This window comes from Fukomys damarensis, unplaced genomic scaffold (assembly GCF_012274545.1).
Source record: "Fukomys damarensis isolate Sample0158 unplaced genomic scaffold, DMR_v1.0_HiC HiC_scaffold_37, whole genome shotgun sequence".
Classification (NCBI taxonomy): Eukaryota; Metazoa; Chordata; class Mammalia; order Rodentia; family Bathyergidae; genus Fukomys; species Fukomys damarensis.
This window is the reverse complement of record NW_022900949.1, coordinates 59,357,082-59,370,184: the sequence shown is the minus strand read 5'-3', so window position 1 is coordinate 59,370,184 and position 13,103 is coordinate 59,357,082. Positions and strand designations below refer to the sequence as shown.

The following is a 13,103-nucleotide window of genomic DNA, read 5'->3' as shown; positions in this document are numbered from 1 at the left end:
GCCCTTCGCGCCGTGAGTACCTGCAGGCAATGCGCCCTGCGCCCCTAGGGCGCTGTCTGCCCACTGCACACACACGAGAAACTCAGCCCCAGCCTGTGAGCCACAGCTGTCGAAGGCAGATCGCAGCCGACTCCGAGCGGGGCTTTGTCACACCACTGCTTTCAACACGCAGTGGCCTGAGACTGAACCGGCCCCTTAGCTGCCTGGCCTCACTTTGCCTACCCAAAGTCAAGGCTTTCTCGGAGGGCGCGCTGAGTCCCACACCTCTGTCCTATCTCATCCTGGGCACTCCCAGGGAGCTGGCTTCTAGCCCCAGGACGGAGGGATGCTCTCTAAAACCTTGATCCATAGAACAGGGGAGGGAGGTTCGCACCGGGGGTGGAGGAGTAAAGAGGACCAGAGTGGCTGGAAGGTAGCAGCAGATCAACCCCACTGACAAGCTGCTCAGCCCACCTCGCTTCCCTTCCAGGTTTCCTCCTTTTGGCCACCGCCGTCCTCCTGGTCCATCTCGGTTTGGCCAGGAACCTCCCCAGGGCCACAGCAGTCGCAGAAACCTTCCAGTGCCTTAACCACTCCCAAACCCTGCTGAGCGCGGTGAGAAGCGCACTTCAAAGGGTGAGCTCTGCTGTGTGTCCTTCTCACCGACCCCAGCTTGCAGTACGCAGAGATACAGCAAGGAAAGTGAAGCTGTAGAGGTTAGGAGGAGGCGAAGAACTTCACAAATGGCTCAACTATTAACTGAAGTCGCAATGAAACTGTCCCCAGAGACAGCAAGGGTGGTAATGAATTAAAATGGCATTCAGTTTAGCTGTGTCTACAGAGAGGGAAATGGATATTTAAAATAGCATTCTCCGCAGCCTGCCAACAGGGATGGAATTTTGTCAGTTGCACACTGTTTTTCTGATACTGCATGTTGACCCACAAAACAGCTATTACATGCATTGCCTGTGCTGTCTGAGCTGCAGAGCTGAATTAGATCGTCCCTTGTGTTGCTCACCAGCATCTAGTGTGGTGATGCAGTTCGGTGTCAGGGCAGCAGGCCTCAGGGAGGGATGTGACTGAGTGTCAAGCTTTTTTGTTTTAGGGAAGAGTTGTCCAATTTTCTTTATAGCATCATATTTGTGTTCAGATTTCATTTTGTAATGCAAACTAAGTTCTATTCCTTTTTAGTAAAACTGCTCCAGTTAACCCTTGCTTTTACTGCACAAGGCACAAGCAAAGATCGATGTTTTAACAGATATCATGGGAGTGGGTAACTCCGTGGTAAACTATTTACTTAACTGGGTTTGAGAAGCTGAGTTCCATCTCCAGCACCACCAAGCAAAAAGGGCCTCCTTTTACTTTCGTGAAAATTTAAAATAAGCCCAAGATGGCCCTTTCTCCTTCCCTTCTTATCTTTCATAATGGACTGCCAGTTGCACCTCAAGGTTCAATCAATCCTAATTAAAACGGAGGCTCAGCAAGTGAAACCTGCGAAGATAAGTGCTTTGTTTCCTGGAGAAAGGTTCGATGTGGATAAGATGTAGGTGCTCCAATTTTAACAGACGCTGTATGTGATAAAGCTAACTCTTGTACTCCCAGAAATAGTGCTGAAGGTCAAACCATTACAGAACTCAGTCAGATGTTTTTATGACTTGCTTACATTTTCCTCAGCAAACTAAGCAGCAGCTGCGGAAAACAGAGGGGGCAGATGCATGGGATTAATAGTGCCACAGATTTGTACAGGATGACCTGTATTGTTTTTATTTTATTTTATTATTTGAGTTGGATATCATTGAAAAACTGAAATTTTCAAGTAAGAATCTAAATTTTCAGCTTTCTTTGAAAAGATCTGAAGAACCACATAGGGCCCACCTTCATTCATATTCCCATCCTCTCTCTCTCTCTCTCTCTCTCTCTCTCCTCCCCCCCCCCGATTAAATAATGGTTGCCCAGGGCTGCTACACACCTAGAGAACAGTGTGTACATTTTCTGTGGCTGATGTCAGATTACCACAAATTTAGTGGCTTAAGAAAAGGTTTTATTTTATAGCTCAGTTCAACAGTCCAAAGTGGGACCCAGTGAGGTAAAATCGGTGTGCCTGCAGATCGCGCATTCCTTTAGGAGAATGGGAGAAAGTGCTACCCGGCCTGTCAAAGATTCTACACGATGCTGCATTCTGGGTTCAGGCTCCCTTGAATCTTCAAAGCCAGCACTGGGGTTTAGCTCACTGACAGAGTACTCGTCTGGCATGTGTGAGGCCGCAGGTTCCATTCCCAGCATCACAAAAGAAAAAATAAGCCAGGGAGGGGTGCTCTTTTTCTCATCCCGCTGTATCACTCTATCTGCTGCTCCTCCCCGCATCCACAAAGACCCTGTGGGTTAACCTGAGCCCACCTCAGTCCCCAGGATAGTCTCTTTCTGCTATAAATTTGGCTGATTAGCAACTTGAAGGTGACCTACACCTTAATTCCCACTGTCGTGTCACATAACATCTTCCCAGGTTTCAGGGACGGGGAAGTGGGCATCTTCAGAGGTGAAAGCATTCGACCACCTATCATAGCGAGGGACTGTACTACTTAGCCCCAAACGTGTTCTGCTCTTTCAGGCAGGCCGTGGCTTATGATTCATGCTGTTCCCTCAGCCTGAAACTCTCCTGCTCTGCCCATAACTCTCTAATCTTCTTTCTGCAGATGGCTGGTCTCCAGTGAAGCCTTTGCTTCCCTCTCTGGCCTCTCCTACAGTCTCACTGCCCTTACTTACTTCTGCACTACTGACAAGTATTTGGGCACTTGCTTTTCTTCACAGCTAAACTTAGAATCCAGTAGAACATACTACAGTCTTTTTCTTTGTTATTAGTCCTTAGTACCATAGTGCCTGGGCTTGTTGACTGGAAAAGTAATCTCAAGCTTCAATCAGAAAGTCATTGTTTCTTTAAAAGGCTTTGCATAATTCTGTTCAACAGCGCTTGACAACGTGCCAGGAAGATGACATCTCTGTATGTGTACCGCATGTGTTTGTACTGCAAATTAAAGCTCAGCTAGTCTTTAGGGTGTGCATGTTTGTTATAGCCATCCAGCTGTGACCTTAACAGTACCCTTTAGAAGTTAGACTTCAGAAATATATTCATAAAACAGAGGCACTTTGGCAAAAGAATAAATGGTTTTCACCAGAAGCAAGAGTCACAGTTATGTTGTAGATGCCGACTGGCATGGCCTGTTGAGATGACTTACGATGCTTATATAATGGGAAAAGTGTTCATCAGAGAAACAGAGGCAGCAAGAGAATGTAAGTGACCTGTTTTATCTTTTGAATCCCACATTTCCTACAGGTAAAGGAGACTGAACTTAAGGGCAGCCAGCTCCAGTCAGGCATTTTATTAGTAGTAACAACTGAACTTCTCTCCATGTTTTTTATAATAGGCCCAACAAACCCTAGAATTTTACTCTTGTACTCCTGAAGAGATTGATTATGAAGATATCACAAAAGACAAAACCAGCACAGTGAAGGCCTGTGTGCCACTGGAACTAGTCAAGGTATGGAAGACTTTCCTCCCAAAGTACACGATAAAATTAAGCTGTGCACCAAAACTGGCTGTCAAAAATTCACACATTCCTTGTACCCATTAGAAGTTAGATTTTGAAGGCCAGAAGTGATGACATACCTGTAATCCTGGCACTCATGAGGATGAGGCAAGAGAATTGTTACAAATTCAGGCCAGCCTGGGCTCCATAGTATGTTCAAGGCAAGGCTAGACTACATAGCAAGACTGTTTCCAAAAAAAAGAAATTCGATTTTGAAAAAAAATTATGAAAAACAGGTGTCTTGTCACAATGTAGATATACTTAAAGCCCCTGTTATGCACTTAACAATACTTAAAATGTATTTTATATTGTTTTTGCCCTAATTAAAAAGTTAGAGATGAAATATCAGATTTATATTAACAATAGGTATGCTGATTTGTTTCATTTATACTACTAGTTTCTCTTAGTTTATAGAAAAAAAGTTTTGTGCTTCTATCCATGTTTCCTCCTTGTAAGTCTTTTTTGTCTATAACTTGTGCTCTGAGTAACATTTTGATCATTCTTTTAAAATTATGATACACAGTGTATTAACTATTGTTATTCTCTAATTATGTTGTTAAATATTTTTCATAGAAGAATGCTTTTTAATATTTTCTTCATTAATATTTACTTGTATTATCTTTAACATTTTTTTAAAGAATTAATATCTTTGATGTGTGCTCTTTTTCTCTAGAACGAGAGCTGCCTGGCTTCTGGACATGCTTCTTTCATAACTGTAAGTAAAAAACTAAAGGTTTTTTCCCATGTGATGAATTCAGGTCATTGATGTCTATTCTTTCTTCTAGAATGGGAGCTGCCTTGCTTCCAGAAAGACCTCTTTTATGATGGTAAGAAACACCACTCTTTCTTCAAATACAGTAGAGGGTAATGTTTTTAGTCCATTTCACTGGTGTCTTCTGCATTTTGTCATGTCATTCAGATCCCGTGCCTTAACAGTATCTATGAGGACTTGAAGCTGTACCAAGTGGAGTTCCAGGCCATGAATGCAAAACTTTTGTTGGATCCTACCAGGCAGATCTTTGTAGACCAAAACATGCTCTCAGCTATTGATGAGTTGATGCAGGTAAGAGCTCATCCTACTAGTGAGAGCACTTTTTCATGCTGAAAGTAGCCATCCAGGGTCCCTGAAGAAGTAGAATAAAATCACCCCTTACTGGGTTAGGAGAGGCCCACACATCCCGCTTTGAGAGACCCTGCAGAAAATGTGCCTCCACCGGATCAGAAACGTGGGTCGACACAGTAAGAAGCCGTCCTCCCACTTGAGGACCATGAGATGTGCCTTAGGGTCTTTGCAGGTGATTTCATGGATTTTCTTCTGTCATGGAAGCAGCAATCTTAGGAGGTCTTTGCAAAGGGACCAACAAACAGAAGAGGGCAAATTCAGCTGTTAGAGCCTGAAAGACGGACTCCTGTTGGGCTAATTGACTCGTTTGCCTCTAGGGGGCAGCAAATATTACTAGAGAAAAAAAGGCGGGGCTAGGGCCTCCTTATGACACATTTTGAACCAAATGTGAACAAAATAAAAAGAATGACCTATCATCTGGGACATTCAGGCAGAAACTTGCAAGTTTCTCTGCCAGCATAGCATAATACACTAGTACAAAACATTCAAATAGGCAGTTAAGAAATAGGATGAATGCCTCCATGCGTAAGGCAAAGGATGAGATGTGGCAGAAAGAACTGTCTGAAAAAGTAACTGATTTTTTATCTCATTATTTTATTTCTGTGTGTGCCTGTGTGTTCCCAGTACCATAATACCTGTTTGAAAGAGTGAACTTCATGCACGTTCCAAAGAACCTTACCGTGCAGAGACACTTGTAGTTGACAAGTTGATATTTCACTTTTAGGACCATAAGTCAGATAATTTCGACAGTGGATTCAGTTATGCCAGTACCAGGCAACTGTGCCCGTGTCAGTTCACCCCACTGTGCCTCCGTTCTCTGCAAAGTGGGATGACTTTGTACACCCTACCTTTCTTTTAGGCTTTTTGTGATGAGCAAGTAAGAGCATTGATCATCATTCAAACCAAAGATCTTGTAATATGTTTTCAAATCAAAAGGCTAAACTTAGAAAAATCCATTGCAAGTTTCATTTCTCTTACAAATGTTCCTAGAGTAAATGGGTCTGTCACTGATAGACGGTTCTCGCTTCTGATTAATAGTAATCCATAACCTCTGTATTAATGTAGCCTATAGAAAATTAATTAGATATTGTAGCAGATGTCATCTTGACAAAAACTGTGCTTCTTTTTTTGGGGGGGCAGTACCAGGGATCGAACTCAGGCCCTTGACATTGCAAGGCAGGCAGCAGAACCACTGAGCCAAATCCCCAGCCCAAAACTAGGCCTTTTAAAAATCACAACTCCTGCTGATGATTTTCTAAGCAGCTTTAAGGGTCTTTTCAAGCTCACTGAAAATGCGTGTGCATGGAGATGAGTGTTTCCTGTCTCCGATTCTGCTGGGCCATCTGCCTGGTGTACGATTTGCGTTGGGCTTAGGAACGTAATGAGGGACTGGGTTGCAGGCTCTGAGGCTCCACCCACTTTTACAGGTGTTCACTTTAGAGTGCTATGTAAGTTATGCTCACCATTGCTCTTCTAGGCCCTGAATGCCAGCAGTGAGCCTGTACCACAAGAACCTTCCCTTGAAGAACCAGACTTTTATCAAGCTAAAGTCAAGTTCTGCATACTTCTTCATGCCTTCAGAATTCGCGCAGTGACTATCGACAGAATGATGAGTTATCTGAGTTCTTCCTAAAAGGCTGAGGGCCTTCCCAGCATCAGGATCACTTTTATAAAATTCGACCCAAGGAAATTTTAATAAGCTGGGGGTTAGGAACTGGGGAGGCAGAGAGAGACTTGGTCATACTTACACTCCTACAAGAAACCTCTTGCTTCTGTTATATCAGTGCATCCCCATTTGAAAGGTGGTGGCACTACGTCCACACAATGCCTTTAATCAAGTGACTTTCACATTTATGCTTTGACATTTATTATTAATAAGTATTTTTTAAGTTTCTATGAGCATATTTCTAGCAAGGGAAACTGTCCTCCCTGAATTTCTTTCTTTCCCTTTAATAGAAGAGCAAGAATTGATAAGCTATTTCTCTACCAGTGTTTACAGAAACACTCAAGCGTCGTTTATTTAAAAATATTTATTGATATATTTTGTATTCATAAAATTATATGAGCTAACTTATATTTATTTATTTTATATTTATTAAATTATTTTTATCAAATGGATATGAAACATAAATGTTGAATAATAAAACGATAGAATTAAAATAATTCTTGTGTATTTCTAATATAATTGGACCATTTAAGTGTTAAAATCTACATTTGGGGAAAACTGAAAACTGTGAAGAAATTTAAACAAAATGATTTACAGAGATGGCCACCATGTTTTCATCCGTTTCCCAGTTCCCTTACTCTCAGTTTCACAAGGAATCTAGTAAGACTACATGGGCCTCAACACTGAGGTTACCAGTGAATTACGGTCTCTGGGAGTTTGCTTTTTTATTCAGCTTCTAAAGTCTAAAGGTAAAAAACACATAAATGTTAACCACAGGCCCATGACACAGTGTGTTAGACAAATAATCATAATATTCTTATTTGGGAAAAATATCACTAAGAGGACTTCTACTTAAGTTACTCTGATTTATATGATGCTTTGAACTCTCAGGAGGGAGTTTTCTTTTAATTAAAAACAGAAAAGCTCTCCATCTCCCTAAAATTATATAGAACATTTGCCTGAACCACGTGTATAATTGTCTTCCACATATATAACTTCCTGACTTAAGAGATTTCTTCTTTATGAGCTAAATCTTAAATTTCACCTTTTCAATTCTCTAAACCATGTAACTTTTTAAAAGATTCCCTCCACCAAATGCCACGTTATTTTGGTACTTTGTTAATCTTTGTTCCTTACTAGAAAAGAACAAAAGATCCAAAATATTTGATCCTGTTGTGGTCCCCATGAGCCAGCAGTGCCAGGGCTTCCCGTGTGTGGAAAACTTGTTCACAGTTCAGCTTGTCACCTGCAGCCTGCTCGTCACACAGAAGTCATCTGATGCCAGACCCAGCACGTCTCCCCTCTTGAGCAATTCCTCCGAAGACTGAATGAGCTGCAGGTGCTTTGCAGACAGAGGCCTCTGTTCTCTCAAGAGAGGGTAGCAGTTCAGGAGCCTTGACCTGGGAGGAGCCTCGAGGCTGTGCACTTGCTGTTCCTCTTCTGTCCAATGGTACCTGCTGCCATGGGCTTGGATACAAGGAGGGCAAAGGGTTGGTCCCCTCCACAGATTGGGCCCACATAGAAGGACAAACTCTAGAAATCACCGTGAAATATACTTCAGAGTACAACCAGCCCGAGAGACATCTTCACAACTAATTCCATTCCTTCCGGTGTGGAGTGTTTCTCTTTAGTCTGGAGTCCGCACTTCACCAGCTGTGTGGCAATGACCAAGTGTTTTGGTGGCTCCCTCTCTGACTCCTCTTGTAAGAAACAATAATAAATGAACGCAGAACTTATCTGGAAGGATCAGAGTGAGAACTAAGTGGAGTGACTCCTGCAAAGTACTGCACCCAGCATGGTCAGCACACACACCAAATGTTGGAGAATCTTAAAGACTATTACTAGTCTTTGGCTTTGGTAACCTTGCCCAGGCAGTTAAACCCTCTTCGCTACTGCTTCTCTCTGTGAGATTCTGAGACAGTGGAGCCACCTTCACGGTGCTGCGGTGAACATTAAATGACAGAGCAGGGCTGGTGCCTCGCTAGTGCTCAGCTCAGCTTGTCAAAGGCCTTAGGTTCTTTGCTTGATGCCCTTGACTTGCCTGTCCCCCACTGCACTCAACCTATTGAGTTTGGTCAGCCCAGGACGCTCCTGGGGCAAGGGACAAATCAAAAAGCCAGGGTACTGGACTTCCAAGACCAAAAAGTAGGGAACTGTGTAGCCTACAAAGACCAAGTCCTCTCTAGAAATACTCCCCAATCACAGCCCTTCAGAGCTTCATTTGACTAATAAACCACTTAATTAGAAAAGAAAAGCTGTGAAAGTGTCTCTCTCCTACCTAAGGACTTCATGGGGGAAGGCAGTGAAATAGACGACCTTTAGCTGCAGCCGCTCCCTTAAGGGAGCAGAGCTTTGTGGGCAGAAGACAATGCTGCTCTGGGCGCACATAGAAAGAGGGTACTGAAAAATCGGGGGATGCTAAGGGCTTTAGACCCACCAAGGAGGAAAGAAAACTTAGGAAGGGAAAGGGAAGCAGACAGCTTTGTGGGCGCCCAGCACCAAGAGCCATCATGAGTCCTCTTGCTGGTGTCACCCGGGGCCATCAGTTGTTCTTGTGGAAGAAGGAAACACTGAGTTCCCAAGACCGTGATACCGGCTTCGTAGCTTAAGCCAAAGGGCATATCGTTTTGAAAATAACAAAAAGTTCTAGCCACATTTTCCTGAAATATTTTGAATTTTTTTTCTAAACCATGTAAGCAGGAGCCCAGTTCCTGACAGCCAGCCTGGGCAGCACAATGAGAACCTACTTAAAAAAATTCTTTTTAATTGAATGTAGATCAACTTTTTGGTTGAAATGTATTTGGCACAAATGAGCACAAAAAATACTTCAGTAATATCTGTGTATCTTTATGCTTTATATTAAAATATAAGTGTAAGGCTCAGGATGTGGCTCAGTGGTAGTGTTTGCCTAACATGTGCAAGGCCCTGGGTTCCATCACAAACACCACAAAAAGAATTACGACATCAATATAATATCAGAGAATACATCCATGGAATCTTTTTTAAGAACATGTGTGCTAGGTAGGTTTCTGTGTGTTTACCACAAATAGAAAAGGACCCTGAGGCAGCAGTCCACATAAACTCGCGTGCTGAGGAGACAGCAGAGCCTCTGAGTTACAGCCACGAAGCAGGTGGCCAGTTCCTCACAACGCAGGCTTCTGCCCCTCATATTAGGATCGCAGGAAGTCAAGGGATATTTTTTCACCATAACCACCCTGACATCATCAGAACGATTTAGGTTCCTCTACTCCCCTCACTATACTGGGAGAACTACAAATAGGGGAGGTGTTATGTCTCTTCTATTTTTGTTTCCAGCACCTGGCGTTCAAAAATGGAAGTGAGAAAGGAAAACATCACGGGATCCCACATCTGTCTCATTTCTTTTTCTAATCGAAATGTAAACAAGAAAGTCTCCAGTCTCTTAAAATTATTTCCAATTACCAAAAAAAAAAAAGGTTAAAGAATTCAAAATTCATATGCTTTCTAGCTTGCTTCAAAATAACTACACATTTGTAGTAAGAAAAGTTTCCAAAGTTCATAAGCCTCTTTTTATTTCTCATTGAGTTTATTGGTACTTTTTAAGTATATAGCACAGTTGCATTTATCATTTGGATCGTGTGTCTTTACATGACAGATCTTGAATATCTGTAGTTCGGGACTATGTGATTACCACTCAAAAAATGTGTTGGACTGAGAATGTACCTCAGTGGTAGAGTGCTTACCTAGCATGTATAAGGCTCTGGATTGAATCTCAGCTCTGCAAAGACAAAAACAAAGCATGCTACCGAATCATACCGCACTGGAGAACTGGAGAGTGTTTTCCTTCCTGTTAGGGTGCAGAAGTCTTAGAAACGCATTATTGGACAACCATTGCAAGAGGCTCAAGCAAGCCTCTCACTTGCCTGTTTTCACACCACCCATGACAAAGCAGATGAGGAGTCCAGCAGGGCTCCTCGTAATTCCTCAATACACTTTCCCCTCAATGAACAACTCCAGAGAAGCCCTTCTTTTGAGTGCTTTCCCAGTGTAGGTTCCAGATAAGATTTTCTTGCATAAATGGCTTCCACAGCTAAAGGAAAGTTTAAAAACACATTAAATTAGGACAACCCATTCCTACAGTTGTTTTCATAAGTAATAGAATCTTCTTTTAGATTTCCAAACTTAAGAAGAAAATCCAGCTATAAATGCAAGGAGTATCATCCTATCTGAAAATCAAACTTGTGCCAGAGGTTAAAGCAAGCAGTACCAACGACTCATGCATAATATAGATAGCTGACTGACCAGAGGGTTGTCCACCAGGGTGACAACAAATTGGACAATTCACCTAAGATCTGGGTGGCTGAAGATCCCAGCCAACAAGCAGCAGGAACATGGGATGTAAACACCCAGAATTTACCAGGGTCTCTCATTGACACGAGTAGTTGGAGATCCATTAGCAGAACTCCTACAACTATGCTACATAGGCAGGAAGGCCAAGGATTTCTGTCACCTGGAAACCCACAATACTGGCAGGGAATCTGGATTCCTCAGCCGGGATCAAGTCTTCAGCAAGCAGCATGCTACCATGCTACTTCACCCAAGAAGGCTTCCAGAACATGGCAGTGCCGCCGCCCAACTGCTGGGAACTGCAGTCTAAGGAGGACACATTTAAACATCAGCAGATAGGGTGGAGGGAAATGTGCTTCCACATGAAAAAGCAGAGGAGGAAAACTTCCCCTGAGTCAAGGGGAGCCCCATCTGCAGGGAATGAGACTGTACTCATTCCTGTAGTAAGTGAGTAAGGAACATGTGCAGATTGTCTCAAACATGAAGGCTACCTGGGTGACCTAGTTTAGCTGTTCTATACTCACTCAGCCTCAGTCCAAGCCCTAGAGAACTGAGCACAAGCCCAGCTGCCACCCACAGAGTCGTGGTAATAACAGTCACTGAATAGGGTGCTTTAAAAAGTGACTTGTGGCTTTGGGATGTTGTTCAGTGGTACAGCACTTGCCTGGTATGTGCAAGATCCTGGCATTGTGAAACATGAAAACAAAAGCAAAAAAAAAGTGACTTCTACGTAAATACAAAGAAGACTCATGAGCACTGTAAAAAAGCAGATTTATTTTTCTTCCCTTCCTCTATGATTTACTAATTCTTTAAAAATCTTAAACAAGCACATCCAAAATCTTAACTATCACAAGCAGGATGCCTGGAGATAACAACATTTATATGTTCTTCCAAAAAATATTTTACCAATTACCGAGAGCTAATCTAATCCACTATTTTCTTGGGCAAGCCTTTTTCAAGGTCAGATAGGAGCTGGGGTGTCATTCACTGGGAGAACAGATGCCCCGCATTCTGGAAGGCCTGGGTTGATGGAGAGGGTGAGGGAGAGGGAGAGGGAGAGGGAGAAACAGAAGTTCTGACGAAATGTTCTAGTAAGCATTCTTTCCTCTCCCCAAAGTACATGATCCCATGAAAGTCAAGAAATGTAGCATTTGGCCTGGAGGTTTGAGAGGACAGATGACACTTGAGGAACTCTCTGAAGAGGATGCAGAGCCTCTGCACCTGAGAGGAGCGCACGCCAACAGGAGATGGTGGGAGAGTGAGACCCTCTGATGCCAGTAACAGTAGGCAGCAGACCTCAGGAACCCTCTTGGGTAATCGGCCTGGAGTTCAGAAGGCTCCCCTGCTCCGAGAAGCACCCTGCACAGTTCTTCTCGGTTTTGTTTTGGTGCTGGAGATGGAACCAAGCGGTCTATCACTGAAGTACACTTCAGTCTGCTTTGACCATTTTTCCCCCAGTGGGCGGCCGAACTCAGGACCTTGCCCTTGCGAGGCAGGCCTGCTGCCACTGCCCTAAATCCCGGGTCCTTTAGACTGCTTTGAATATTGATGCAACCAACTGGGTGTTTATGAACTTTCACAGTCACTACAGAAAAAGAAAGTCTAGGTAAAATTCCAGCTAAAAACCTCTCTCAGAGGTTTATGAAGCAACGGTGCACTTGTTAATCATGGGAACAATAGATAATTCAAGGTTTGAACTGGTTCGAGCTTGGGTATAAAAATGTACTAAGCCCAACCACACACACGCGCGGGAGCGCTCAAGTACTTAAAAACAAAGGAGGAACCCTGTGAGTTCTGGAATGAGACCGGAAAATACCTTCCTCTCCCCTTCCTGGACTTTGCTTGCTTTCTTCTGCTCTTTGCTGCCTGAGTTCACAGCGCCGCCCAGCGGCTTCCTTGAGCACTACTTCAGCTCCAGGGGAGGCCCAGAAGGCCCAGGGCTAACATTCGGGTCTCAGGTACCCAGGTTGACATTATCCCTTTCTGAGCCTTCACCCCGCCCGGAGTTTGGCAAGCACTCTCTTTCATTCTCACCACGAACTCACGACTGAAAGGTTTTGTATCCATGGCGCAGTTGGGAACGGAGAGGCTTGAACTTCGGGAAGAGTTTGCTAATAGTCTCAAAGCTACTGGCAGGTGAGCTGGAATTCCAGCTCTCCCTGACTCCACTTCCGGGATCATCATCACTGAGACGATGGCAGCCCTGTGCATATTGCTGCATCTGCAAATTCTCCGAAGCTTATAAATAACCAAACAACGTGTTCTGAAGTAGAAACTGGCTTTTCCCAAAGACAGCTTGAGTCCAAGTAAATGATTCATTACAATAATTTCCCGAGCCCCTTCCAGGACATTCTGGACTTCAACAGAGATTATATCTTCCAAAAAGTTATATAAGTTGGCCTCTGACATCACTCTGCTCCTTTTC

At 43.4% G+C, this 13,103-nt stretch overlaps 1 protein-coding gene across 1 annotated transcript; it reads left to right on the top strand.

Annotated features, from left to right (window-relative positions):
• Positions 1-2: 2 nt before the first annotated feature.
• Positions 3-6,606, top strand: Il12a (interleukin 12A; the record flags this gene model as incomplete). Its single annotated transcript, XM_010623192.1, has 7 exons — positions 3-12; positions 470-615; positions 3,402-3,515; positions 4,237-4,278; positions 4,349-4,390; positions 4,483-4,626; positions 6,164-6,606. Coding segments are annotated over 7 exons (654 nt in total), but the record flags the coding sequence as incomplete, so codon positions are not given.
• Positions 6,607-13,103: the final 6,497 nt, after the last annotated feature.